Source organism: Nicotiana tomentosiformis, chromosome 4 (genome assembly GCF_000390325.3).
Source record: "Nicotiana tomentosiformis chromosome 4, ASM39032v3, whole genome shotgun sequence".
Taxonomy (NCBI): domain Eukaryota; kingdom Viridiplantae; phylum Streptophyta; class Magnoliopsida; order Solanales; family Solanaceae; genus Nicotiana; species Nicotiana tomentosiformis.
In genome coordinates this window covers 114,917,353-114,944,345 of record NC_090815.1, presented here as the reverse complement: position 1 = coordinate 114,944,345, position 26,993 = coordinate 114,917,353, and the positions used below count along the sequence as shown (strand labels likewise).

General features: G+C 36.9%; 4 protein-coding genes across 4 annotated transcripts; all 4 read left to right on the top strand.

The window, feature by feature from the left end:
- The first annotated feature begins 1,673 nt into the window (after window positions 1-1,673).
- Window positions 1,674-4,389, top strand: LOC104093742 (probable strigolactone esterase DAD2). Its single transcript, XM_009599547.4, has 2 exons — window positions 1,674-2,210; window positions 3,489-4,389. The coding sequence occupies exons 1-2, from the start codon at window positions 1,840-1,842 to the stop codon at window positions 3,922-3,924; spliced, it is 807 nt and encodes a 268-aa protein (XP_009597842.1). The 5' UTR covers window positions 1,674-1,839; the 3' UTR covers window positions 3,925-4,389.
- Window positions 4,390-10,378: 5,989 nt separating this feature from the next.
- Window positions 10,379-10,855, top strand: LOC138910390 (secreted RxLR effector protein 161-like). Its single transcript, XM_070201627.1, has one exon. It carries the CDS (start codon window positions 10,379-10,381, stop codon window positions 10,853-10,855), a length of 477 nt encoding a protein of 158 aa, XP_070057728.1.
- A 1,507-nt stretch (window positions 10,856-12,362) lies between these two features.
- LOC138910389 (uncharacterized) lies at window positions 12,363-13,759 on the top strand. Its single transcript, XM_070201626.1, has 4 exons — window positions 12,363-12,641; window positions 12,690-13,032; window positions 13,092-13,287; window positions 13,396-13,759. Exons 1-4 carry the CDS (start codon window positions 12,363-12,365, stop codon window positions 13,757-13,759), a joined length of 1,182 nt encoding a protein of 393 aa, XP_070057727.1.
- A 5,216-nt stretch (window positions 13,760-18,975) lies between these two features.
- On the top strand, window positions 18,976-19,452 carry LOC138910388 (uncharacterized mitochondrial protein AtMg00810-like). Its single transcript, XM_070201625.1, has 2 exons — window positions 18,976-19,126; window positions 19,244-19,452. Exons 1-2 carry the CDS (start codon window positions 18,976-18,978, stop codon window positions 19,450-19,452), a joined length of 360 nt encoding a protein of 119 aa, XP_070057726.1.
- Window positions 19,453-26,993: the final 7,541 nt, after the last annotated feature.

Below are 26,993 nucleotides of genomic sequence, written 5' to 3'. Positions count from 1 at the left end.
GAATCGTGTTCGGGGATCAACGGATAATAGTGCACTTAACGAGAGAAACAGAGAATTGAGCAGGACACCACCCAGGTGCGCGAGCGTGCACTGGGCGCGCAAGTCGGGCAGAACACTGTCCAAAGTGCGCGAGCACACCTCCGGGTGCGCGGTCGCGCACCTCCAATCCCAAAATTGTCCTATTTCGTGTAGGAAAATGTGTGTTCATTTGGGCCCGACCCTAATTGGTATATATACATGGAAAAATGGTATTTTCTCGACTCTTTTTGACATATCTAAGACATAAGGAGGCTAAGGAAAAGTTAGAGAAGCAAGAGCACAAGGAATTCATCATTCAATCCTCATTTAAGACAAGAGTTTGGATCGTTTTATATTTTTCTTTACTTTAAACATATTTGTGATGAATTACTCCATAACTATGGAGTAGTTCTCTTTAGGGTTTAATGGATTTGGTATATTGATATTTGTTTGTGGATTATAACTCTAGTTTTATGTATTGAATCAGTTTGGATGTTTTAATAGTTGCATCTATATTCACATGTTCATGTAATCGAGAGAAGCATAACTTGTGATATCTTTGCATTATCTTTTTGGGTGAGTTCATTAATTTTTTTTAGTAATCGAAAAAGGCTAGTTGAATTATTGTTTAAACTTAGTTAGGAAGATAATCGAGAGAGGTTCTCCTAAATACCAATCCACTACGAATTCTTGCATATCTTCACTAAGATTAAATTGGTTCATATTGTGAGGTTGAGACTTAATCGAGATAGGAGTTTCTACTAAACGTTTGAACTAATAATTGAGTGAATTCGAGAGATTCACTTGAACATTAGAAGTGAATTAACTATATTTAAATCCCATATATTTATCTTACACATATCCAATCAATCTCTATTTTCTCCCATTGATATCTTCCTTGCTTACTTTTGTTCGATTGTCATTAGTCAATTAGCTTTAGATTCTTAGTTAATTTTAGTTTTAAATCACATAATTCTAAACTGTTGATTATCTTGGATAACAATCTAGCTACAAACTACGAGAATATTGTTTAACTCCAATCTCTGTGGATACGATATTTATATTATACTATATTCGACTAGCGAGCATATTTAAGTGTGTGTTTTGCGCTCGCCAGTTTACATATTATTGCCCCTTCCCTTTTCCTTCCTGAGCCGAGGGTCTACCGGAAACAACCTCTCTGCTTTTTTAAAGGCAGGGGCAAGATTTACGTACACTCTACCCTCCCAATACTCCACTTATGGGATTACACTTGGTTTGTTGTTGTTATTTTTTGTCTCTCATTATCTTACTTTTGTTGTTTGTTTCTGGTGCTGATCTTGTTTTTCTCAAGATAAGAATTAGAGGAAATAAATTGGAAAAAGTCTGTCTTAATGATCTTTTTAATTTAAACAACTTACATGTTTCTTACAAGATAATTTCGTTAACTATAGCTATAACCTTGTGTTTTAATTTTTAAATATAATGGAGAAAATGTATTTAATTTTTCGATAGATATAAGATCTTAAACTGCTTAAATGTATATATTTATAGGACTAATTTGCTATCCAAATATTGTGCTATTTTTTGTCAATTTCCATTATCCATAAAAATACATCCAATGTAGCTGTCTCTTCGTACCGTTATAAATACCACCCCCTCCGCAAGACTTTTCCATCACACAACTTCTACCCAACAAAAATTGGCCAAGCATTAACAAAAGCGGAAAAAAAAAAAAGAGTACAAAAGTTTAAGTACAGTCTTTCGAGTTTCCAAGCCCCTACAAAAACCCAAAACATATTCTTCATATTTTCCTCCAATTAAAAAGAAGGCAAACTCAAAATGGGTCAGACACTTTTGGATGCTCTGAACGTACGAGTCGTCGGTTCAGGTGAGAGATTTTTGGTGTTAGCTCATGGCTTTGGAACAGACCAATCAGCTTGGAATCGAATTCTTCCTTTTTTTCTCCGAGATTACCGTGTTGTTCTTTACGACCTTGTCTGTGCCGGCAGTGTGAATCCTGATTTCTTCGATTTCCGACGTTATACTACACTTGACCCTTATGTCGATGACCTCCTTCATATTCTTGATGCTCTTGGTATTGATCGTTGTGCTTATGTTGGCCACTCTGTCTCCGCCATGATCGGAATTCTCGCCTCCATTCGCCGCCCTGAACTCTTCTCCAAACTCATCCTCATCGGTGCTTCTCCCAGGTAAAATTCATTAACTTTTTACCAATTTACTACTTTAGCTTTCAACTTGGAATAGTTACAAAGTAAAATTGTATAATTTGTAGAAATAGGGGGAAGTTATGAATAGAAATTGGCAATAGTTGTGGTAAATTTAGTCCTCATGGCATTTAAAATAACTTTTTTATGTATAATTTTGACAGTTGAAGCACCTTTTGAGATTAAGATTTAAGAGTATGTGTGATGTTCGTTTGCTTCCGTTTTACTCGCCGTTCATTTTTACTTGTCTTTGCACACCTCTTAAAAAATAATAAATAAAATCTATAATTTATCATAATACTCGTATTAATTAGGTATAGTCTTAATAAATTTGAAAAATAATTTAGAATGAGTAATTAATTCTAATGGCAAAATAAAAAAAATAAATTAATTTTCTCTTAATACGAGAAAAGTAACAAGTAAAAATAAAAATTTATTTTTAGAATATTACAACTAAAATTAAACGGCGGTGATTATTATTTTTCTGGTTGTCATTATTGGGTTTTTTTCCATAGTTCTTTATTACTATTATATTGGTGTGGTTGTACTTTTCTTGAACCGAGTTCTACCTCAAATAGTCTCTACCTTCATTGCAAGGCGAAGCTATGTATGATCATGTGTGGTCAACTAAACACCGTTTGATGAAAAATTAAATTACGTATAGCGTAAAATGTTATTACTTATTATTAGTAAAAAAATAGACCTTAAATACCCTTATTGAAATTTCTGATTTCGTCTATATTTCATAAGGTAAGAGTAAGGTCTGCGTACATACTATTATTCTTAGACCCCATTTGTACCGGATATATTGTTATTGTTGTATATGTAATGCATCTCATTAACGGCGAGTCATTTTTGAAGCAAACAATACATGAATGACTAATTCTAGAGCATATTTAGACGTTTTACCTATGTATATGTAATATGATTCGACCGAGTTAGATCGGCTAATTTTAGTAGAAATAAGAGCTAAGTTAAAGTGAGTTGCGCCTACTCAGAAATAGGAATATTTAACGTAGTCTTTTAGTTTATTGTTTTCTTTTACTTTTTCTCAATTCCCAATAACGTTTAGAGCACTTTTGTCAACTAACTTATCTTATTTTCCTAACCTAAGGTTGTTTGACAAAATTCATGGATTTTGCTTAGGAATGTTATGATCACTCAGTTGACTTTTCATGTTAAAGAATCCTTATCTGAACTAAAAAGCGATCTCTTTTTCTTTTTATCTCCACCAAATCTTTAATAAAATACTACTCTTATTAGGTTCTTGAATGATGAAGACTACCACGGTGGATTTGAACAAGGAGAGATAGAGAAAGTATTTTCAGCAATGGAGGCAAATTACGAGGCATGGGTCAATGGTTTTGCTCCGTTAGCTGTCGGAGCAGATGTTCCGGCTGCGGTACGAGAATTTAGCAGGACATTGTTTAATATGAGACCGGACATAACATTGTTTGTGTCAAGGACAGTTTTTTATAACAGTGACATGAGGGGAGTTTTAGGCCTTGTGAAAGTTCCATGCCATATATTTCAGACAGCAAGGGACCACTCTGTACCTGCATCAGTGGCTACGTACCTAAAGAACCACCTAGGTGGTCGGAATACAGTGCATTGGTTGAATATTGAAGGTCATTTGCCCCACCTTAGTGCCCCTACTTTATTGGCTCAAGAGCTTAGAAGAGCTCTTTCTCATAGGTGAATCTATTTCTACGACTTTTCGGTTGCTCTCGTATTAGATCTCCAAAAAAAATGTACTATTTTGAAAGATTTGACATACACCGGATAGTATTTCTGAAAAGTTCGAGCAATATAATTTCATCCCCACATCCATCTCGTCCCAACCTGACACACAACCAAACCAAAAGAAAAAAAGAACCATGGTTTGTTTAGTTTTTGAATCTTCATACACTGTGTGGATTTGAGGAAAGTTAAGATTTTTACCAAATAGGATGTTGAGAGCATTCAAGAATAACAGTCCTTACAAAAAATGTGAAACACACAAACTATGCACAAGTATTGAGTGTTTTCTTTTTGTGCATTGGGAGTTACTTAGTGGGCGTTTGGATAAGAATTGTAAAATTCTAAAAAAAAAGTGAATTTTTTTTTTTAGTATTTGAAAATTTGTTGTGTTGGGACATGAATATAATTTTGGGTTGTTTTTCAAGTTTGTGAGTGATCTGAGTGAAAATTTTGAAAAATAGCTTTTTGGAGTTTTTCAAATTTTCGAAAAATTTCAAAATGCATCTTCAAGTGAAAATTAAAAAATTTATGACCAAACGCTAATTTCGAAAAAAGTAAAAAAATTTCGAAAAAGAGTAAAAAATTTTTTATGTCCAAATGGGCTCTTAAACTGTGCTTAAAGATTTTTGTTCCCTCAAATTTTTGTTGCAAAGACTTATTTTTTACTTTTATTTAAATTTCATAGGAAAAAAAAAAGAGGTTTTGCTTTTCTTGGTCCAATTTAGTGTGAGGGAATAAGGTGAAGGAGATGGTGACACTAGGCGAAATGGTAGGCAACGATCCATTATTATTATTATGAGATATGATTACCCAAAAAAGATAGGATAAGAATCTGCACATGAACTTCACGTGATGAGAGTCCCTCCCCACTAGACCATTTCCTTTTTCATCTTTATATATTTTGGCATTTGGGGTTGGTTTTTCAACCCCCACATTTGTTTTTCTTTCAAAAGTCATGTGGTCCAAGGCAGAAGTGTGGCCTTTTTAGAATTTTGAGATAGGCCAAAATTATGGCTCTTAGAGTACGGTCGTATATTGTTCTACTATTATTATAGAGGACATGGCTGATCAAGACTTGAACGGATAAAATTGTAATATTATTAATTTTTTATTGTTTGCCAAATCAATTTCGTGTGAATTGTATGTTATATTTATGTATACAAGTTAAAATCGGGTTTGACCTTCATATAATCAATCGAGACTGGAACATGATAGATCAAAATTTAAATTTGTGTAATATCAAGCTATGATGCGAAGTTAGGTTGCCGAACTCGTAACCCAGAGACCCACCAAGATCAAGATCGGTCAAGATTGAGACAGAGCAGAATAGAGACCGGTTGAGATCGGCCAAAATTGAGACCGAGCAAAATAGAGACCGATCAAGTGCATAATCGGCCAAAACTGAGATCGAGCTAGAAAATAAAAAAGCCGGTATATCCGTGATTAGGGCGAGAATCTTGGCGGATCCCGGCGCATAACAAGGAGAGGCCAATTAGTTAATCTATCATGGAATTCCTTTTGTATTTAGAATTATAAACAAAATAGGACTTCCCCACTATATAAATGTGATTTTTGATCATTTGTAGAGGACATGGGGAGGCAATAAAAACAACACATTACCTTCTTTGAAAGCTCGATTATCTTGTTACTCTATTCTTATATAAGCTGAATCCTTATTTGTTTTAAGGGTGACCGAATTCAAGGGCAAATGCTAATTGATTCATTTGGTTTGCATTTATCTCTTTATAGCTAATTTTAGTATTGATATATACTTATATATTTTCTCGATTTGTATCAAGTTATATCACGTATCCTTAGAGTCGCGTATAAATTTAATTGTTATCCATTTTTCGAATAAACAATATGATTTTGTTTTTAAGAAAAAATCAAGTTACGTAGTGGTAGTAATTTTTTTGTAATTCAAGAAACATAGCTGTGTGAAGTGTATATACAATGTTTTGTTGAGAGAATCTGAGCAGTACCCACTACTTGTTTTGTTGTTCACAATGTTTGTATGACCCACCATTTAGTCCAATTCAATCATTTTGAAGAGTCTTTCTACTGGATATTGTGACCCCAAAATGGCTTTGTTGCCCAAGTGAAGTTTGTTTTGAAGATTGACAAAGGAATTCAGGTATGAACCAGGTCCATCCCCTGTGTACACAGACACGAGCAGATTCGAGCATGAGGGATGCACGTGAAGGAGATAAGCTTAACTTGGTATAATATCTCCTGATCGAAAAGGTTGCATAATTGATAAGGAGAAGGACTCCTTACTCAAAGAGAATACTATCCAAGATAAGGAAGGAGTTAGAAGTTGAGGTTAACTAGAACTCTTCCAACAAGGAAGAGTAGCATTAGAACTCTAGTTATTTCTTATTCTACTAACTCTATATATTGCAGGATGTTCTCATTCTATATGTACGCACAAACGCTGAAGTTAAACGTAAATTGAGAGCAAAATAGCAAGGTATTTTGCAAGCAATTCTTGTGTGATTCAAGTGTGCGAACCTGAAGCTACATGAACCGGATAGAAGAACTAGTTCCACGTGTCTTTCTTTTATTCTAGTTTCATTGTAGTAGGTGAATTTCAAAGTATACCTTTCAGCTTTATCTAGAAGCAATTGTATTAGGTACTCTGAGTATTTAAGTTAGAGTTAATTTGAAGTTGTTGCAACAGTTAGAGGTTGGCTGCCACAACAGGATTAGAGTTAATCCTTAGGTTTACAAAGAGTTTTGTAAATGCTGTTTTGGCTCATTGATTTAGTGAAGTGTTGGGAAAAATCCTACTGAGTAGTAGGTCATCGTTTTTCTCACCTTTTGAGTCGGGTATTTTTCACGTAAAAATACTTGTGTTCTTTACTTTCCGCATTCACTATTTTCGCAACAGTAGTATAAGGAACACTTAGAAGAATTAGGTCCTTCTATAATCAGTGCATGCGAAAATTAGACAACACACAAATCACTCCCCCTCTTGTATGACATTGACATATAACATATCAATTGGTATCAGAGCGGGTTATCCTTGAATAGGCTAACACCTTAGGAGGAGATCAAGATGAGTGCACCACCTAGAAACTGGGAACGGTAATCCACTGCTAGGCCACCACTCTTCAATGACCAGTATTACTCTTGGTGAAAAAATAGGATGAGAGATCACATTATAGGAGAGGACTATGAGCTATAGGACATTGTCACTGATGGTCCACTAGCTACTTTGAAGAAAAATGCTGAAGGAGAAGATGTGCCAAAGACAAGAGCTGATTGCACTGCTGAAGACTTGAAGAAATGGGAGAAGAACGCTAAAGTCAAGAAATAGCTTATTTGTGGACTTGGTCCAAATGAGTATAGCAGAATCCAAAGTTGAACCACTGCCAAGAAAATCTGGGACACCCTGCAAGTGGCTCACGAAGGAACACCTCAGGTGAAAAGGTCCAGAGGAAATCTACTATATTCTCAATATGAGAACTTTACTATGAAGGAAGCAGAAACCATTCAAGAGATGTACACAAGGTTCACTACATTGACAAATGAACTAAAGTCTCTTGGAAGGATTATTTCTGAAGAAGATAAAGTCGAGTAAATATTGACAAGGGTTCTGTCTGTTACTTGGGAGAAAAAAATCACTGCCATTCAGGAATCAAAGAACATTGTCACCCTCCCACTGGATGAATTAATTGGAAATCTCACTGCTTATGAACTTAGGAGACAAACCATGAAAATGGATGTACCTAAGAAGGAAAGGAGCCTGGCACTCAGAATCACTGAAGGTTCTGATCTAGAAGATGACGAAATGGCTATGTTCATCAAGGATTTCAAGAAGTACTTGCGGAGAGGAAATGGTCCTTCAATAAGTGGAAGCTATAGTAAATCAAAAGTTCCTAAGAAGCAAACCAATGATGGATGCTACAAGTGTGGAAAGACTGATCACCACATCAAAAACTGTTCCCAATGGGAAATTGAATGGAAGAAAGAAATAGCTGAACGAAGGAACAGGAAGAAGGAATAGGTTCAATCCAAAAAAAGCAAAGGATCAACTAAGGCTATGGTTGCTACTTGGGGAGAAAGCTCAGATGATGATGATGGGGATGAACAAGCATTTATGGCCATTGGAGAATCTGATGAGGAAACTGAGGTAAGTGTAATTCATCTCAAAGACTAGATTAAATTGATGTCTAAAGAAAGATTATCCGAGTTACTTCTAGAACTAATTGATGAATCTGAGGATGTAAACAATGAAAAGGAACAGTTGTCTAAAGAATGTATGATTTTGAAAGCTAGGTGCAAAAACCTGGAACTTAGGGTTAGTGAAACTGTAAGTGAAAATAATATTTTGAAGAATCAAGTTCATGCACTTGACTCAACTATCCTAGAGCTTAGATCTAAAAATCTAAAACTGAAATAAGGAACAGGTAAAAAGACAGTCGATCACACGTAACTCACCCTAGAAGAAAATATAGGAAAAATGAAGATGAGTTGTATAAAAGAGATGAGCAGGTAAGAATCCTAAAAGAGGATTTAAGCAAGGTCATGCTTGAGCTAGACAGAACTTGTAAATGGAACATGTCCTCCGATGCACTTTCATTGCTACAGGAACATCATAGTAGCAACAGAAGAGGATTTGGCTTTGGGAACCTGGCACCTAAATGGGATCCCAAAAGCAAGTACCTCACACTTCCTGAGAACAATATTTGCACATATTGTGGTAAAACAGGTCACTATAAAAGTGAATGCACTGCAAAAAAAAGGCAAGTCAAAAGAACAAAGAATCTGTTCAAGGGAAAAATAGGCTACCAAGTTGGGCTAAAAAGAATTTAATTCATCCTTTTGCCTATAGAAAGGGACCCAAACTAGTTTGGGTTCCTAAGAATTTAATTCATCCTTTTGCCTATAAAAAGAATTTAATTCATCCTTTTGCCTATAGAAAGGGCTAAAGACTATGCTTCTTTCTAGTAAACTACCTCATAGTTTCTAGGCAGAAGCTATGAACACTGCATGTTACATCATAAATAGGTGTATGACTAGAACTCTTGTAGAGAAGACTCCCTATGAGTTACTTAAAGGGAGAAAGCCAAACATATCCCATATTAGGGAATTTGGATGCAAATGCTTTGTGCACAATAATGGTAAAGACTCTCTAGGTAAGTTTGATCCCAGAAGTGATGAGGGAGGATTCTTGGGATATTCTTCACATAGTAAAGCTTACAAGATTTATAACAAAAGAAATATGTGTGTAGAAGAAAGTGTACATGTAGTTTTTGATGAAACTAACATTCTTTCTGAGAGACAGGAATATGAAGATGAAATAATTGGGTTGGTTAGAAACTCAAATGAAACCACAGCCCAGACTGAAGCTTCTCCAAAGGAAGGAACATGTGATGGAACATGTCCTTCTACCCAGGGGAACCTAACAGGGGGAACTAAACAAAGAAGAACTGATCCTCAAACCTTGAGGGAACATGTTCCTCAGCAACAAAACACTGAAGGAGCATCTAAGGGAAACCAGCTGGTTGTGAAACCTTATAAGTACCAAAGCTCTAATCCCATTGAGAACATAATTACTGATCCAACCTCTGGAATCAACCAGATCTTCTTTGAAGAATATTTGTGCTTTTGATGCTTTTCTATCTCTTATTGAACCTAAAAATATTGCTGAGGCTTTGCAGGATGCAGACTAGGTGAATGCAATGCAAGATGAACTCAACCAATTTGAGAGAAGTCAAGTTTGGCATCTGGTACCAAGACCCAAGGACATATCAGTAATTAATACTAAATTGGTCTTCAGAAACAAACTTGATAAAGATGGAACTGTTACAAGGAACAAAGCAAGATTGGTGGTTCAAGGATATAGTCAAGAGTAGGGCTTAGACTATGACGAGACTTTTGCTCCAATTGCAAGATTGGAAGCAATTAGACTCCTTATAGCCTTTACTGCTTACATGGAATTCACTTTCCATCAGATGGATGTCAAGAATGCTTTCCTCAATGGCTATCTAAAGGAAGAAGTGTTTGTTAAGTAACCTTTGGGCTTTGAAAGCAAGGAATGTCCTGATCATGTGTACAAGCTTGACAAGGCACTTTATGGGCTCAAGCAGGCTCCAAGAGCATGGTATGAAAGATTATCAAAAAAATTTCTTGAGCATGGCTACAAGAGAGGTAAAATTGACAATACTTTATTCTTGAAAGAAAAAGGTAAAGATATCTTGGTAGTTCAGATATACGTTGATGATATAATCTTTGGAGAAACTACTGATAAGTTAAGTAAAATATTTGCTAAACTAATGGGAACTGAATTTGAAATGAGTATGATGGGTGAGCTTAATTTCTTTTTAGGCTTATAAATTAAATAGAACTCAAATGAAAATATGATCCATAAGCAGAATTATGTAAAAGAGTTGCTTAAAAGGTTTAAAATGGAAGATTCCAAAAAAATTGACACTCCTATAGCAACAGCCACAAAATTGGATATAGATGAACCCGGTTCATCTGTTGATCAGAAGTTGTATAGGGGAATGATGGGCTCTTTATCGTATCTCACTGCTAGCAGACCTGACATTATTTTTAGTGTAGGCCTTTGTGCTAGATTTCAGGCAAATCCAAATGAGTCTCACTTCACTACTGTCAAGAGGATATTGAGATACCTAAAAGGCACTACTGACTTGTGTCTATGGTATCCGAAAGGTAGTAATTTCAATCTAGTGGGATATGCTGATGCTGATTATATAGGTTTTCTTGTGGATAGAAAGAGCACCTCAGATATGGCACACTTTCTTGGCTCATGTCTTGTGTTTTGGGCCACCAAAAAGAAATCTTTTGTGGCCTTATCTACTGCTGAAGCTGGGTATGTTGCTGCCGCTTCATGCTGTGCTCAATTGATGTGGATCAAATAATAATTAATGGACTTTGGGATTAATGTAGGTTGTATTCCCATCTTTTATGATAACACTAGTACAACTAGTATAACCAAGAACCCGGTTCATCACAAAAGGACTAAGCACATAGATGTGAGGCATCACTTTTTGAGGGATAACTATGAAAAGGGTTCGATTTATGTGGAGTTTTGTGCTACTGACAAGCAAATAACTGATATCTTCACAAAATATTTAAGTAGAGATCACTTTGAAAGGAACAAGTTAGAATTTAGGGATGATTAAGATCATCTAAAAGGACCAGTTCAAATTCATAATCGAAAAAAAAAATGGTTAGAAAATCTGTAAATTTTGTACATAATTAGATTAGATTTTGCTTAGTCTCATACTTTCATCAGTATACTCTTGTGCCATGTACTAAAATAACTCATTAATCTCTAATGATATTATCTCTATTTTATTGAAAAATTTAGACTTACACAAGAGATTTCTAAGTGAAGAACATGGTTCATCAAGACTACTTGGTACGCATTCTCCACTCTGCATAATTTGGAATAATTATATTTGGATTTTGATCAAAAGGAGAGTGCCATTCAATCCTAAAGCCCTCGCTCTTATCAATTACGAAATGACCGGTTTCATTCAAACAGAGTCCAAACCACATTAAATGCCTAGATTATACGGACACTCTTCAAGGTCTTTTCAAACTGAATTTCAGTTTGATTAGACTTCTGTATAGGCTGTTGTTACCCAACCAAAGACTTCCACTTTAAATTTATTAGGCCTCAGTTTCTTCCTCAATTTTCAATCCTCAAGCCGTCAAGAATTTCTCTCTTCTCTCATCTTCCAAGCTCAAACAAACCCAGTTTTCAAAATTCCCAAATACAAAAATGGCAAACCCTTTTGAGAATCCCTCATCACCACCCAAAGAAATCATACGCACACCATCTACCACATCTTCAACCATGCCCACCTCTAAGAAAAGTATAGTCAATATGCTTGCTCGCAAGGTTGTTGCGGGTAGAGAAAAAATCAAGAAAATAAATGAAAAATTGAAAGCGGGTAGGGAAGAAGAACCCCAGTAATCTGATGAATCATTCAAGTCTTCTACTGAGGGGGAAGAAACGGTTTCTTCTAAGATAGAACAGGTAACATATGGCCCTAAAGTTACTCCTGAAATCATATATGAGGTTGCTACAAATCTGAAAACTAGGTTTATTCTGATAGGAACTGTCGCAGGTGTTGAAACTACTGAGTCTGGAAAGGTTGGAGGTAAAAATGAAACGAATCATTTTTACTAAAGAAACTACTGTTAGTTTAACTAAAGAATCAAGTGCTATGGTAGTTTGGAGTGAGGAATCCATTGGAGAAGAAGAGAGTGTGAAAGAATCAAAGGGAAGTGGGTCTGGAAAAGCTGCTGAAGGGTTGGTTCGATTAAGAAAGGATGCTCAAGAACTTGTTCTATCTGACCAGGAAACTCTCGCAGACCTACTAAAAATGGTGACTGATAGTTACAATCCCAAAAAAAATGAGTTCAGGAGTCAAAGTTCCTAGCACTGTTAGGGAAAACAAGAAGAGAAAGGCTGCCTCTTCTATCCCTGTAGAGATTCCTCCTACAAGAGGAAGAGCTACAAAGAGTCAGAAGAAGCAGAGTGAGGCTGAACTAGAAAAGGCCTTAGCAGAAAATAAGAGAAAAGTTGTTGCTAAAGGAAAAAAGAAGGTGGTTGAGCTTGTTGAAATTGATGAGATGGACTTGGTCCTTCGAGATGAAGAGGAGACAGAGGAAATGGAGGTTGTGACTCCGAAGGCAAAGAAAGCCAAGACTTCCACAAAGAAGATTGTTTGAAACGCTAAGTCTGCGGAGCCATCTACTTTGGCAAAAAGAACCAGGTTTGCATTGAAACCAAGAAAAGTGAAAATAGTGGAAGAAGAGGAATGGAGTAGAGAAGAAGAAGAAGAAAAAGAAGAAGAAGGAGAATCGGATGCTGAGAAGGATAAGATGGTTAAATTTGGGAAGAGAACCATCTTGAAAGGTAGACTCCTCATGGACTTAGAGGAATCAGGTATGGTAATGCTGCTGGAGAAGTTACAATTGCAAGGATGGAAGAACATGGTCCTTCAAATGGATGGAAAGCTGGCCAAGACTAAAATTATGGAGTTCATGGCAAATTATGAGATCAAAAATGGTAGGGTTGCCAGTGAGGTAAAAGGGGGGTGAAAGTGAGTTTTGATGATAAAGAATTGGGAGATATCTTAGGTGTACCTGCTGAAGGGTATAATGATTATAAGAAGCTTAAATGGACAAGTCTAGATAATCTCCCTACTAAATTTGCAATTACAAGAAAATTTGGTGACAATGATGAAGAGCTTGAGCCAAAGACTGTGTATAAAAGTGATATGAAGCCTCCCCTTAAAGTGCTATTAGAATTTGTTAACAAAGTTGTCCTACCTAAGTAGGAAAAGAGGCACATTACCACATTCATTGACTTGGTCCTTATGGAATGTTTGGACAGTGGGTGAAAAATCAATTGGCCTAGATTCATTATTCAACTTCTTGATAGGGTTCTAACTGGAACCAAAACTTATGCCATACCCTATGGCTTCATTCTCATGGTTGTACTTGCACACTTCAAGGTACACATAAAGCAATGGGAGGTTGGTACAAGCAAGGATCGCTTTGGGGAAAATACGTTGACTGCTTGTGACTATGAAGTACACACAACTCCCAAAGAACCTGGTTCATCCAAAAATGTACCTGTGAACAGCAAAGTGCTAGCTTTGGTGCAAGAAAATGGGGCTAAGGATGCGGAGATTAATAGGCTGAAGAAGAGGTTGGCAGAGGTGGAGGCTGAGAGAGATACTCTCAGAGCTGAGCTGGAAAAAGAAAAGGAGAAGAATGATGGGGGAATTTGTTGGACCAAGTGAAGTTTGTTTTGAAGATTGACAAAGGAACTCGGGCATGAACCAGGTCCATCCCCTGTGTACACAGACACGGGCAAATTCGGGCATGAGGGATGCACGTGAAGGAGATAATCTTAACTTGGTATATCTGATATCTCCTGATCGAAAATGTTGCATAATTGATAAGGAGAAGGACTCCTTACTCAAAGAGAACACTATCCAAGATAAGGAAGGAGTTAGAAGTTGAAGTTAACTAGAACTCTTCTACCAAAGAAGAGTAGCATTAGAACTCTAGTTATTTTTTATACTAAGAACTCTATATAGTACAAGATGTTCTCATTCTACATGTACGCACAAATGCTGAAGTTAAACGTGAATTGAGAGCAAAATAGCAAGGCATTTTGCAAGCAATACTTGTGTGATTCAAGAGTGCAAACCTGAAGCTACATGAACAAGATAGAAGAACCAGTTTCAAGTGTCTTTCTTTTATTCTAGTTTCATTGTAGTATGTGGATTTTAAATTGTACCTTTCAGCTTTATCTAAAAGCAATTGTATTAGGTACTCTGAGTATTCAAGTTAGAGTTAACTTGAAGTTGTCGCAACAGTTAGAGGCTAGCTGCCACAACAGGATTAGAGTTAACCCTTAGGTTTACAAAGAGTTTTGTAAATGCTGTTTTGGCTCATTGATTTAGTGAAGTGTTGAGAAAAATTCTACTGAGTAGTAGGTCGTGGTTTTTTTCCATCTTTTGAGCCGGGTTTTTTTCACGTAAAAATACTTGTATTCTTTACTTCTCGCATTCACTATTTTCGCAACAGTAGTGTAAGGAACACTTAGAAGAACCAGGTCCTTCTATAATCAGTGCACGCGAAAATTGGACACCACACAAATCACCCCCTGTTGTGTGGCATTGACATATAAAATATCAATTGGTATTAGAGCGGGTTATCCTTGAAGAGGCTAACACCTTAGGAGAAGATCAAGATGAGTGCACCACCTGGAAACTGGGAAGGGCAATCAGCTGCTAGGACACCACTCTTCAACGGCCAATATTACTCTTGATGGAAAAACAGGATGAGATATCACATCATAGGAGAGGACTATGAGCTATGGGACATTGTCACCGATGGTCCACTGGCTACTTGGAAGAAAATTGCTAAAGGAGAAGATGTTCCAAAGACAAGAGCTGATTGCACTGCTGAGGACCTGAAGAAATATGAGAAGAATGCTAAAGCCAAAAAATGGCTTGTTTGTGATCTTGGTCAGATGAGTATAGCAGAATCCAAAGTTGTACCACTGCCAAGGAAATCTGGGACACTCTGCAAGTGGCTCACAAAGGAACACCTCAGGTGAAGAGATCCAGAGGAACTCTACCATATTCTTAATATGAGAGCTTTACTATGAAGGAAGGAGAAACTATTCAAGATATGTACACATGATTCACTACATTGACAAATTAACTAAAGTCTCTTGGAAGGATTATTTTTGAAGAAGATAGTGTCGAGAAAATATTGATAAGGGTTCTGCCTATTACTTGGGAGAGCAAAATCATTGCTATTCAGGAATCAAAGAAAATTGCCACCCTCCCAATGGATGAATTAATTGTAAATCTCACTGCTTATGAACTTAGGAGACAAACTATGAAAATGGATGCACCTAAGAAGGAAAGGAGCCAGGCACTCAACATCACTGAAGGTTCTGATGTAGAAGATGATGAAATGGCTATGATCACCAAGGATTTCAAGAAGTACTTGAGGAGAGGAAAGGGTCCTTCAAGAAGTGAAAACTATAGTATATCAAAAGTTCCTAAGAAGCAAACAAATAATGGATGCTACAAGTGTGGAAAGACTGATCACCACATAAAAAAACTATCCCCAATGGGAAATTGAATGGAAGAAGGAAAGAGCTGAATGAAGGAACATGAAGAAGGAACAGGTTCAACCCAAGAAAAGCAAAGGATCAACCAAGGCTGTGGTCGCTGCTTGGGGAGAAAGCTCAGATGAAATCTCAGATGATGATGATGGGGATGAACAAACACTTATGGCCATTGGAGAATCTGATGAGGAAACTGAGGTAAGTGTAATTCATCTCGAAGACAAGATTAAATTGTTGTCTAAAGAAAGATTATCTTAGTTACTTCTATAACTAATTGATGAATCTGAGGATGTAAACAATGAAAAGGAACAGTTTTCTAAATAATGAGTGATTTTGAAGGCTAAGTGCAAAAACCTGGAAATTAGGATTAGTGAAACTGTAAGTGAAAATACTATTTTGAAGAACCAGGTTCATGCACTTGACTTAACTGTCCTAGAGCTTAGATCTGAAAATCTAAAACTAAAATTAGGAACAGGCAAAAAGACAGCTGATCACACACAACTCACTTTAGAAGAAAATATAGAAAAATGAAAGATGAGTTGTATAAAAGGAAGGAGCAGGTAAGAATCCTAATGGAGGATTTAAGCAAGGTCAAGCATGAGCTAGACAGAACTTGTAAATGGAACAGGTCCTCCGATGCACTTTCATTGCTACAGGAACATCATAGTAGCAACAGAAGAGGATTTGGCTTTGGGAACCTGGCACCTAAATGGGATCCCAAAAGCAAGTACCTCACACTTCCTGAGAATAAGATTTGCACACACTGTGGTAAAACAGGTCACTATAGAAGTGAATGCACTGCAAAAAAGGCAAGTCAAAAGAACAAAGAATTTGTTCAAGGGAAAAATAGGCTATCAAGTTGGGCTAAAAAGAATTTAATTTATTCTTTTGCCTATAAAAAGGGACCCAAACTAGTTTGGGTTCCTAAGACTAACCCCTGATTTCTTTTTGCAGGTCCAAGTGAAGGAGAGTAGTCAAATATGGTACATGGATAGTGGTTGCTCAAAGCACATGACAGGAAACAAGAACCAGTTCCTTTCACTTGAGGACCTTAAATGAGGTAATGTCTCCTTTGGAAATGGGAAGAAAGGTGAGATATTTGGGGTTGGAAAGGTAGGTAAGAATGATTCTCATTCTATTGAGAACGTCTACTTGATAGATGGACTAAAGTACAGTCTAATAAGTGTATCACAATTGTGTGATAGAGATAACATGGTAGAATTCACATCTACCAAATGCTTTATGATTAATCTTACCACTGAGAAGATAGTTTTGCAAGAAAAAAGAGTGAACAATATATATGTTGTAGATCTATACACACTTTCAGAAATGAACTCACTTGCATAAGTGTGTTGGATAATGATCCCCTCATTTGGCACAAGAGACTTGTACATGCCAGTCTAAGTCAACTCAACAAACTTGTCTCCAAGGACTTGGTCATAGGACTGCCTGACATTAAGTTCAAGGAAGATAAGGTTTGTGAGGCTTGTACAAGGGGGAAGCAGGTAAGATCCTCTTTTAAAAGCAAGAAAGTGGTAAGAACCACAGGACTATAGAACTGGTCCATATGGATCTTTGTAGACTAAGGAGAACATTAAGCAGATGTGGTAATATATATGTGATGGTGCTTGTTGATGATTACTCTAGGTTTACTTGGACATTATTTTTAACATCTAAAGATGAAGCATTTGACATGTTCACTTTGTTTGTTAGAAAAACTCAGAAACAACTAGGTAAGCAACTTGCATCAATTAGGTCTGATCATGGTACCGAATTTGATAATGCTAAATTTGTTGAATTTTGTGATGAACATGGCATAGATCATTACTTTTCTGCTCCTAGGACTCCGCAACAAAATGGAATAGTTAAAAGAAAGAATAGGACACTTGAAGATATGGCTAGGACTATGCTTCTTTCAAGTAAACTACCTCATAATTTCTGGGCAGAAGCTGTGAACACTGCATGTTACATCATAAATAGGTGCATGACTAGACCTCTTGTAGAGAAGACTCCCTATGAGTTACTTAAAGGGAGAAAGCCAAACATATCCCATCTTAGGGCATTTGGATGCAAGTGCTTTGTGCACAATAATGGTAAAGACTCTCTAGGTAAGCTTGATCCCAAAAGTGATGAGGGAGTATTCTTGGGATATTCTTCACATAGTAAAGCTTACAAGATTTATAACAAAAGAATTATATATGTAGAATAAAGTATACATGTAGTTTTTGATGAAACTAACATACTTTCTGAGAGATAGGAATATGAAGATGAAGCAATTGGGCTGGTTAGAAACTCAAATGAAACCACAACCCAAACTGAAGCTGCACCAAAGGAAGGAAGAGGTGATAGAACATGTGCTTCTACCCAGGGCAACCTGACAGGGGAAACTGAACAAAGAAGAACTGATCCTCAAACCATGAGGGAACCTGTTCCTCAGCAACAAAATACTGAAGGAACATCTAAGGGAAACCATATAAGTACCAAAGTTCTCATCCCGTTGAGAACATAATTACTGATCCAACCTCTGGAATCAAAACCAGATCTTCTTCAAAGAATATTTGTGCTTTTGATGCTTTTCTATCTCTTATTGAACCTAAAACTGTAGTTGAGGCTTTGCAGGATGCAGACTGTGTGAATGCAATGCAAGATGAACTCAACCAATTTGAGAAAAGTCAAGTTTGGCATCTGGTACCAAGACCCAAGGACAGATCAGTAATTGGCACTAAATGGGTCTTTAGAAACAAACTTGATGAAGATGGAACAGTTACAAGGAACAAGGCAAGATTGGTGGTTCAAGGATATAGTCAAGAGGAGGGCATAGACTATGATGAGACTTTTGCTCCAGTTGCAAGATTTGAAGCAATTAGACTCCTTATAGCCTTTGCTGCTTACATGGAATTCACCCTCCATAAGATGGATGTCAAGAGTGCCTTCCTCAATGGCTATCTAAAGGAAGAAGTGTTTGTCAAGTAACCTTCGGGCTTTGAAAATAAGGAATGTCCTGATCATGTCTACAAGTTTGACAAGACACTTTATGGGCTCAAGCAGGCTCCAAGAGAATGGTATGAAATATTATCAAAAACTTTTCTTGAGCATGGCTACAAGAGAGATAAAATTGACAATACTTTATTCTTGAAAGAAAAAGGTAAATATCTCTTGGTAGTTCAGATATACGTTGATGATATAATCTTTGGAGAAACTACTGATAAGTTAAGTAAAACATTTGCTAAACTAATGGGAACTGAATTTGAAATGAGTATGATGGGTGAGCTTAATTTCTTTTTAGGCTTATAAATTAAATAGAACTCAAATGGAACTATGATCCATAAGCAGAATTATGTGAAAGAGTTGCTTAAAAGGTTTAAAATGGAAGATTCCAAAGAAATTGACACTCCTATAGCAACAGCCATAAAATTGGATATAGATGAACCCGGTTCATCTGTTGATCAGAAGTTATATAGGGGAATGATGGGCTCTTTATCGTATCTCACTGCTAGCAGACCTGACATTATTTTTAGTATAGGCCTTTGTGCTAGATTTTAGGCAAATCCAAATGAGTATCACTTCACTACTGTCAAGAGGATCTTGAGATACCTAAAAGGCACTACTGGCCTGTGTCTATGGTATCCAAAAGATAGTAATTTCAATCTAGTGGGATATGCTGATGCTGATTATACAGGTTTTCTTGCGGATAGAAAGAGCACCTCAGGTATGGCATACTTTCTTGGCTCATGTCTTGTATCTTGGGCCACCAAAAAGCAAAATTATGTGGCCTTATCTACTGATGAAGCTGAGTATGTTGCCGCTGCTTCACTTTGTGCTCAATTACTATGGATCAAATAACAATTAATGGACTTTGGGATTGATGTAGGCTGTATCCCCATATTTTGTGATAACATTAGTGCAATTAGTATGACCAAGAACCCGGTTCATCACAAAAGGACTAAGCATATAGATGTGAGGCATCACTTTTTGAGGGATAACTATAAAAATGGTTTGATTTATGTGGAGTTTTGTGCTACTAACAAGCAAATAGCGGGCATCTTCACAAAAGTTCTAAGTAAAGATCACTTTGAAAGGAACAAGTTAGAATTAGGGATGATTAAGATCACCTAAAAGGACCAGTTCAAATTCATAATTGAAAAAAAATGAAAATAATTGGTTAGAAAATTTGTAAATATTGTACATAATTAGATTAGATTTTACTCAGTCTCATACTTTCATCAGTATACCCTTGTGCCATGTGCTAAAATGAGTTATTAATCTCTAATGATATTATCTCTATTCTCTTAGAAAATTCAGACTTACACAAGAGATTTCTCAGTGGAGAACCTAATTCATCAAGATTACTTGGTACGTATTCTCCACTCTGCATAATTTGGAATAATTATATTTGGATTTTTATCAAAAGGAGAGAATCATTCAATGCTAAACCCCTCGATCTTATCAGTTACGAAATGGATCGGTTTCATTCAAACAGAGTCCAAACCACATTAAGTGCCTAGATTCTAGGGACACTCTTCAAGGTCTTTTCAAATTGAATTTCAGTTTGATTAGACTTCTGTATAGGCTGCCTTTACCCATCCAAAGACTTTCACTTTAAATTGATTAGGCCTCAGTTGCTTTCTCACTTTTCAATTCTCAAGCCGTCGAGAATTCCTCTCTTCTCTCATCTTCGAAGCTCAAACAAACCAGTTTTCAAAATTCCCAAATACAGAAATGGCAAACCCTTCTGAGAATCCCTCATCACCACCTAAAGAAATCACACCCACACCATCTACCACATCTTCAACCATGGCCACCTCTAATAAAAGTAGAGTCAAGATGCTTGCTCGCAAGGTTGTTGCAGGTAGAGAACAAATCAAGAAAATAAATGAAAAATTAAAAGCGGGTAGGGAAGAAAACCCCCAGTAATCTGATGAATCATTCAAGTATGCTACTGAGGGGGAAGAAACAGTTTCTTCTAAGATAGAACATGTAACATATGGCCCTAAAATTACTACTGAAATCATATATGAGGTTGCTATAAATCTGGAAACTAGGTTTGTTCTGGTAGGAACTATGGTAGGTGTTGAAACTACTGAGTCTGGAAAGGTTGATGGTAAAAATGAAAAATAAAAAGAAAAGGAGAGTGAGGGTGCTCAAAGTGCTGTGAGGGGTATGGGAAAAGGAGTGGTGGATTCTTCACCTACTCATGTTATTTTAACTAAAGAATCAAGTGCTATGGTAGTTTGGAGTGAGGAATCCATTGGAGAAGAAGAGAGTGTGAGAGAATCAAAGGGAAGTGGGTCTGGAGAAGCTACTGAAGGGTTGGTTCAATTAGGGAAAGATGCTCAAGAACCTGTTCCTTCTGACCAGGTTACCCTCGCATACCTACTGAAAAGGGTGACTCATAGTTACAATCCCAAAAAGAAAAGGAGTTCAGGAGTCAAAGTTCCTGACATTTCTAGGGCAAACAAGAAGAGAAAGGTTGCCTCTTCTATCCCTGTAGAGATTCCTCCTACAAGAGGAAGAGCTACAAGGAGTCAGAAGAAGCAGAGTGAGGCTGAACTAGAAAAAGCCTTAGTAGAAAGTAAGAGAAAAGCTGTATCTAAAGGAAAAAAGAAGGTGGTTGAGCTTGTTGAAATTGATGAGATGGACCTAGTCCTTTGAGATGAAGAGCAGACAGAGGAAATGAAGGTTGTAACTCCAAAGGAAAATAAAGCCAAGACTTACACAAAGAAGTTTGTTTCAAAAGCTAAGTCTGCGGAGCCATATACTTTGGAAAAAAGAACTAGGTCTGTATTGAAACCAAGAAAAGTAAAAATAGTGGAGAAAGAGGAATGGAGTGGAGAATAAGAAGAAAAATCTGATGCTGAGAAGGATAAGATAGTTAAGTTTGGGAAAAGAACCATCTTGAAAGGTAGACTCCTCAGGGACTTGAAGGAATCACGTATGATAATGCTGCCGGAGAAGTTACAATTGCAAGGATGGAAGGACATGGTCCTTCAGGTGGATGGAAAGCTGGCTAGGACTGAAATTGTGGAGTTCATGGCAAATTGTGAGATCAAAAATAGTAGGGTCACCAGTATGGTAAAGGGGGTGAAAGTGCGTTTTGATAATAAAGAATTGGGAGAGATCTTAGGTGTACCTGCTGAAAGGTAAAATGATTATAAGAAGCTTCAATGGCCAAGTCTAGAGAATCTCCCTACTGTCCTTGCAATTACAAGAATATTTGGTGACAATGATGAAGAGCTTGAGCCAAAGGCTATGTATAAAAGTGATATGAAGCCTCCCCACAAAGTGCTATTCGAATTTGTTAACAAAGTTGTCCTACCTAGGAAAGAAAGGATGCACATTGCCATATTCATGGACCTGGTCCTTATGGAATGTTTGGACAGTGGGAGGAAAATCAATTGGCCTGGATTCATTATTCAACTTTTTGATAGGGTTCTAACTGGCACCAAAACTCATGCCATACCCTATGGCTTCATTCTCACGGCTGTACTTGCACACTTCAAGGTACCCATAGAGAAATGGGAGGTTGGTACAACCAAGGATCACTTTGGAGCAAATACGTTGACTGCTTATGACTATGAAGTACACACAACTCCCAAAGAACCCGGTTCATCAAAAAGGTACCTGTAAACAGCAAAGTGCGAGCTTTGGTGCAAGAAAGTGGAGCTAAGGATGCTGAGATTGATAGGCTGAAGAAGAGGTTGGCAGAGGTGGAGGCTAAGAGAGATACTCTCAGAGCTGAGCTGGCAAAAGAAAAGGACAAGAATGTTGGCATTCTTCAGGATATGCCGAAACTGCTCCAAACCAAAAACCAAGAACCTAGTCCTTCCCAGCCTTAAGCTTCCTAGCATAGTGTAGATCAACCAGTGACCTAGTTCGGGATTATTTTTGCTTCTTTTGCTCATGATCCACTGTTTTTATTTCTTCTTATGCTTTGTGGTAGGATCTTATCAATAAATGAAATTCACTGCTTTTTTCTCTAATTGTTTGTAATATTTCTTAGATGGCTAATATCCTTAGATTGATAGATGATGATTGACTCCATGATTGCATTTTAAATAGCCTATTGGCCATGAGTAATTTCTATTTAATATCTGGTTATCTAACATTATTATGTAACTTTTCGATGATGCCAAAATGGGGAATTATGTTGTGCTTTTACTTTGGACTGTGATGTTTATAACCTAATGAACCTGGTCCTTGATGATAAGCGACTTTAAAAAAGGTAAAATGTTCTAACATTGTGTTGATGTTGAGATAAGTTGAAACGGGGCCTACGCTTATGAAAAGCACAGAGTTTGTCTCATCAAAAAGGGGAAACTTGTTGGGCCAAGTGAAGTTTGTTTTGAAGATTAACAAAGGAACTCAGGCATGAACCAGGTCCATCCCCTGTGTACACAGACACGGGAAGATTCGAGCATGAGGAATGCACGTGAAGGAGATAAGCTTAACTTGGTATATATGATATCTCCTGATCGAAAAGGTTGCATAATTGATAAGGAGAAGGACTCCTTACTCAAAGAGAACACTATCCAAGATAAGGAAGGAGTTAGAAGTTGAAGTTAACTAGAACTCTTCCACCAAGGAAGAATAGCAATAGAACTCTAGTTATTTCTTATTCTATTAACTCTACATATTACAGGGTGTTCTTATTCTACATGTACGCACAAATGCTGAAGTTAAACGTGAATTGAGAGCAAAATAGCAAGGCATTTTGCAAGAAATTCTTGTGTGATTCAAGTGTGCGAAGCTGAAGCTACATGAACCAGATAGAAGAAGTAGTTCCAAGTGTCTTTTTTTTATTCTAGTTTCATTGTAGTAGGTGAATTTTAAATTGTACCTTTCAGCTTTATCTAGAAGTAATTGTATTAGGTACTCTGAGTATTCAAGTTAGAGTTAACTTGAAAGTTGTCGCAACAGTTAGAGGCTAGCTACCACAACGGGATTAGAGTTAACCTTAGGTTTACAAAGAGTTTTGTAAATGCTGTTTTGACTCATTGATTTAGTGAAGTGTTGGAAAAAATTCTACTGAGTAGTAGGTCGTGGTTTTTTTTATCTTTTGAGCAGAGTGTTTTCCACGTAAAAATACTTGTATTCTTTACTTTCTGCATTCACTATTTTTGCAACAGTAGTATAAGAAACATTTAGAAGAACTAAGTCCTTCTATAATCAGTGCACGCAAAAATTGGACACCACATAAATTACCCCCCTCTTGTGTGGCATTGGCATATAAAATATCAGGCTTTTCTATTTATTTTTCTTTGTTCACCTCGCAGCCTTTTGCAAGTTGCAACTATTGATTCTTTAAATTAATTTTTTTTTTAAGAATTATTTTTTTTATAACATTTCCAAGACAGCCGTCTAGATTGTGTTGTATTCAAAAAAGCGCAAGAGGGGGACTAGACCTTACCTTAGAAAAATACAACAACGGTGATACCATCACCCCAATAACAATAACAGGAAAGGAGGTTCATATATAAGCTCTCCTTCGTGAGAAACTATGAACATATTAACTAACGAAGAAATTAGATTTTTCATACTTCGTCCTTATACTAGGAAGCTGTCGTTTATCTAAGAGGAAAGGTCCTTTAGCACTATTGGGCAGTTGTTGGAATGAATGGAACACTCTCCTCTGACTTGTGGTGGTAGCCAATTTTGCAAGACAATCTGCTATCTGATTACCTTCTCTGAAGCAATGCTTAACATTAACTCTAGCATGTTTAACAATGTTGAAGGCTCTATCAGTCACCAACTTGATCTTCAAATTGTTGGTTCTCTTTCTTTAAGCATATCAGCAATAACCATTGAGTCAAGTTCAAGAGAAAAATTAGTGTATCCATTTTGGCTACACTATTTCCCTCAAAACTCAGCTGGTTTTGCCTCCGCCATATTGTTACTATCACAATTGACGGGGATAGAAAAGGCCATAATGAGATCACTATGGCAGTCCCTAACCACCCCACTGATAGCCGCTTTTACACTTTCCTTGCAAAATCTACCATCAGTATTAACCTTGACAGTTCCCGGCAAAGGGGGTTCCCATATAACTTGCATCCATTTTTGCGATGGCCTGAGTCTCTCCATTTTTTCGCATAATAAGGGCCATTCCAGATGAGTATAGTCGCCAAGAACATGTTTGGAAATTGCTGCTTTTAAGGTCCAAATGCTTTGATGTCTCATGGTGTTTAGTTGAAACTTTTTTTGCTTTCCATATCTACACGCATTTCTCTGCTTCCAAAGTACCCAACATATGACCATAGGAGCTATCTGTAGGATTTGCTTATGCTCTCTATTATTGGCGCTTGTCTCCCACCATCTCTTGAATGTAGCAATTATAGGTTCTTGTTGGTGCTTGATTCAAAGTGAATTCCCAATGAAATTCCAAACGAAATTGGCTGCATCACTACTATTGAAAACATATTGCACTGTCTCCACATGCGCAGAAGAACAACAGGAATATCTAGAAATGATATTAGTGCCAAATTTGCCTATAACATCATCAAACGACAATCTATTTTTAAAAAACCTCCAAGTGATAAAAGAAATTTTAAAAGGGATAAAGTTATGCCATATTTTGTTTATAAAATCATTCTTTTGCTTTTTAAATCTAATAGATTGCCATACTAAATTAAAAGAAAAATGCCCATTATTAGAAATAATCCAAACAGGAAAGTCATCTTCATTCGGATCACCAATGTCCAATTAAATAATGCAATCAGTAAGATGAACAAGGAGAACTTCATTAAGTTTGTCAATATTCCATCCTCCATTATTCAAGAACTGCTTCACCTGTACTTTAGCAGACCTACCACCACCTTGTGAGAGATTGGCTAATGCACCTTTGCCGGTCTAGTTGTCCCACCAGAAGCTGCAATTAAATTTTTGAACTCCCCATCTAATGTTATGCTCTGCTTTGTCTCTGGTCTTTAACATATTTCTCCATATATGAGAGTCAGCTGGACTTAGTCCTTTGTTCACCGGATGAGCTCTTTTGCAGTATTTATTCTTGAGAAAGGTGGCCCATAGGGAAGGTTGAGTTCTGAATCTCTACCACCTTTTGATGCTAAGTGTGTCAATGATGTCCTCCATTTTCCTAACACCAGCTCCTCCCTTATCTTTAGGGAGACAAAGATTGTTCCATGAAGACCAATGATATTTATTTCTACCTTTATTGGAGCCCCAAAAGAAATTAGCAAAGTGTTTCTCCATGAGCTTAGTAATACCTTTAGGAGGATTCATAGAAGACAATGTATAGGTGGGAAGAGACTGCAGAACACTTTGATCAAGATCATTCTCCCCCCAGGAGACATCATATTGGCCTGCCATCCATTGAGCTTTTTGATAATTCTAGAGAGCATATCATCAAAGAGACTGCTTGTCTTTCTCCCATAATATATAGGGCATCCCAAATAAGTAAATGGGAAAGACTTATCCATAAAACCAATTGCATTTCTAATTCTATTGATTCTGTTGGCACAAGTGTGAGGAGCTATGATAAAGAAACTCTTGTCATTGTTAACTTTTTGCCCAGATGCCTTTTCATATCTATCAATAACCTTTTTAATAATCTTGATAGTCATATTGTTATCTTCACAGAAAATAACAATATCATTTGCATAAGTTAAATAGTTAATAATTGGCCCTCTGTGATCCATGCTAAAAGGAGTAAAGCTAATAAAATCATTCAGCTCATTGAGAGATCTGGAAAGAACCTCGGCTCCAATAATAAACAAAGAAGGGGATAGAGGGTCCCCTTGTTTGAGGCCCTGAGTAGATGTGAAGAAACCAGTTCTTGCACCATTGATAATGATGGAGTACCAGACTCCCTGTAGAAGTCTCCAAATAAGGTCAATCTAATTTTCGGAGAAGCCAAATTTCCTCATTACTGCCATCAGGAAGGTCCATGAAATTATGTCGTAGGCTTTTGCCATGTCAAGCTTTATAATAACATTTCCCCCTCTGTTCTTTTTGTTCACACCTTGAGCAATCTCCTGGGCTAGAAGAATATTTTCAATGATCAATCTACCTTTGACAAAGCCACCCTGATTCTCGGATATGAGCTTCCCTAGTATAGGATTCAGTCTTCTAGATAGTATTTTGGAGATAATCTTGGCCGTAGAGTTACTCAAACTAATAGGTCTCAAATCTGAGAAACTACTAGGAGAGTCCACTTTAGGAATAAGAGCAAGGCATGTATGAGAAAAGAACTTATAAAGTATTCTACCATTGAAGACATCTTAAACAAAATCAGTCCTTAATGATGTCCCAACATGTTTGAAAGAATTTCCCATTATAGCCATCCGGCCCAGCTGCACTAGTAGGACTTATGTTGAATACAACATCTCTAATCTCTTCAATATCAGGAATGGCAGTAAGGGTTTCATTAT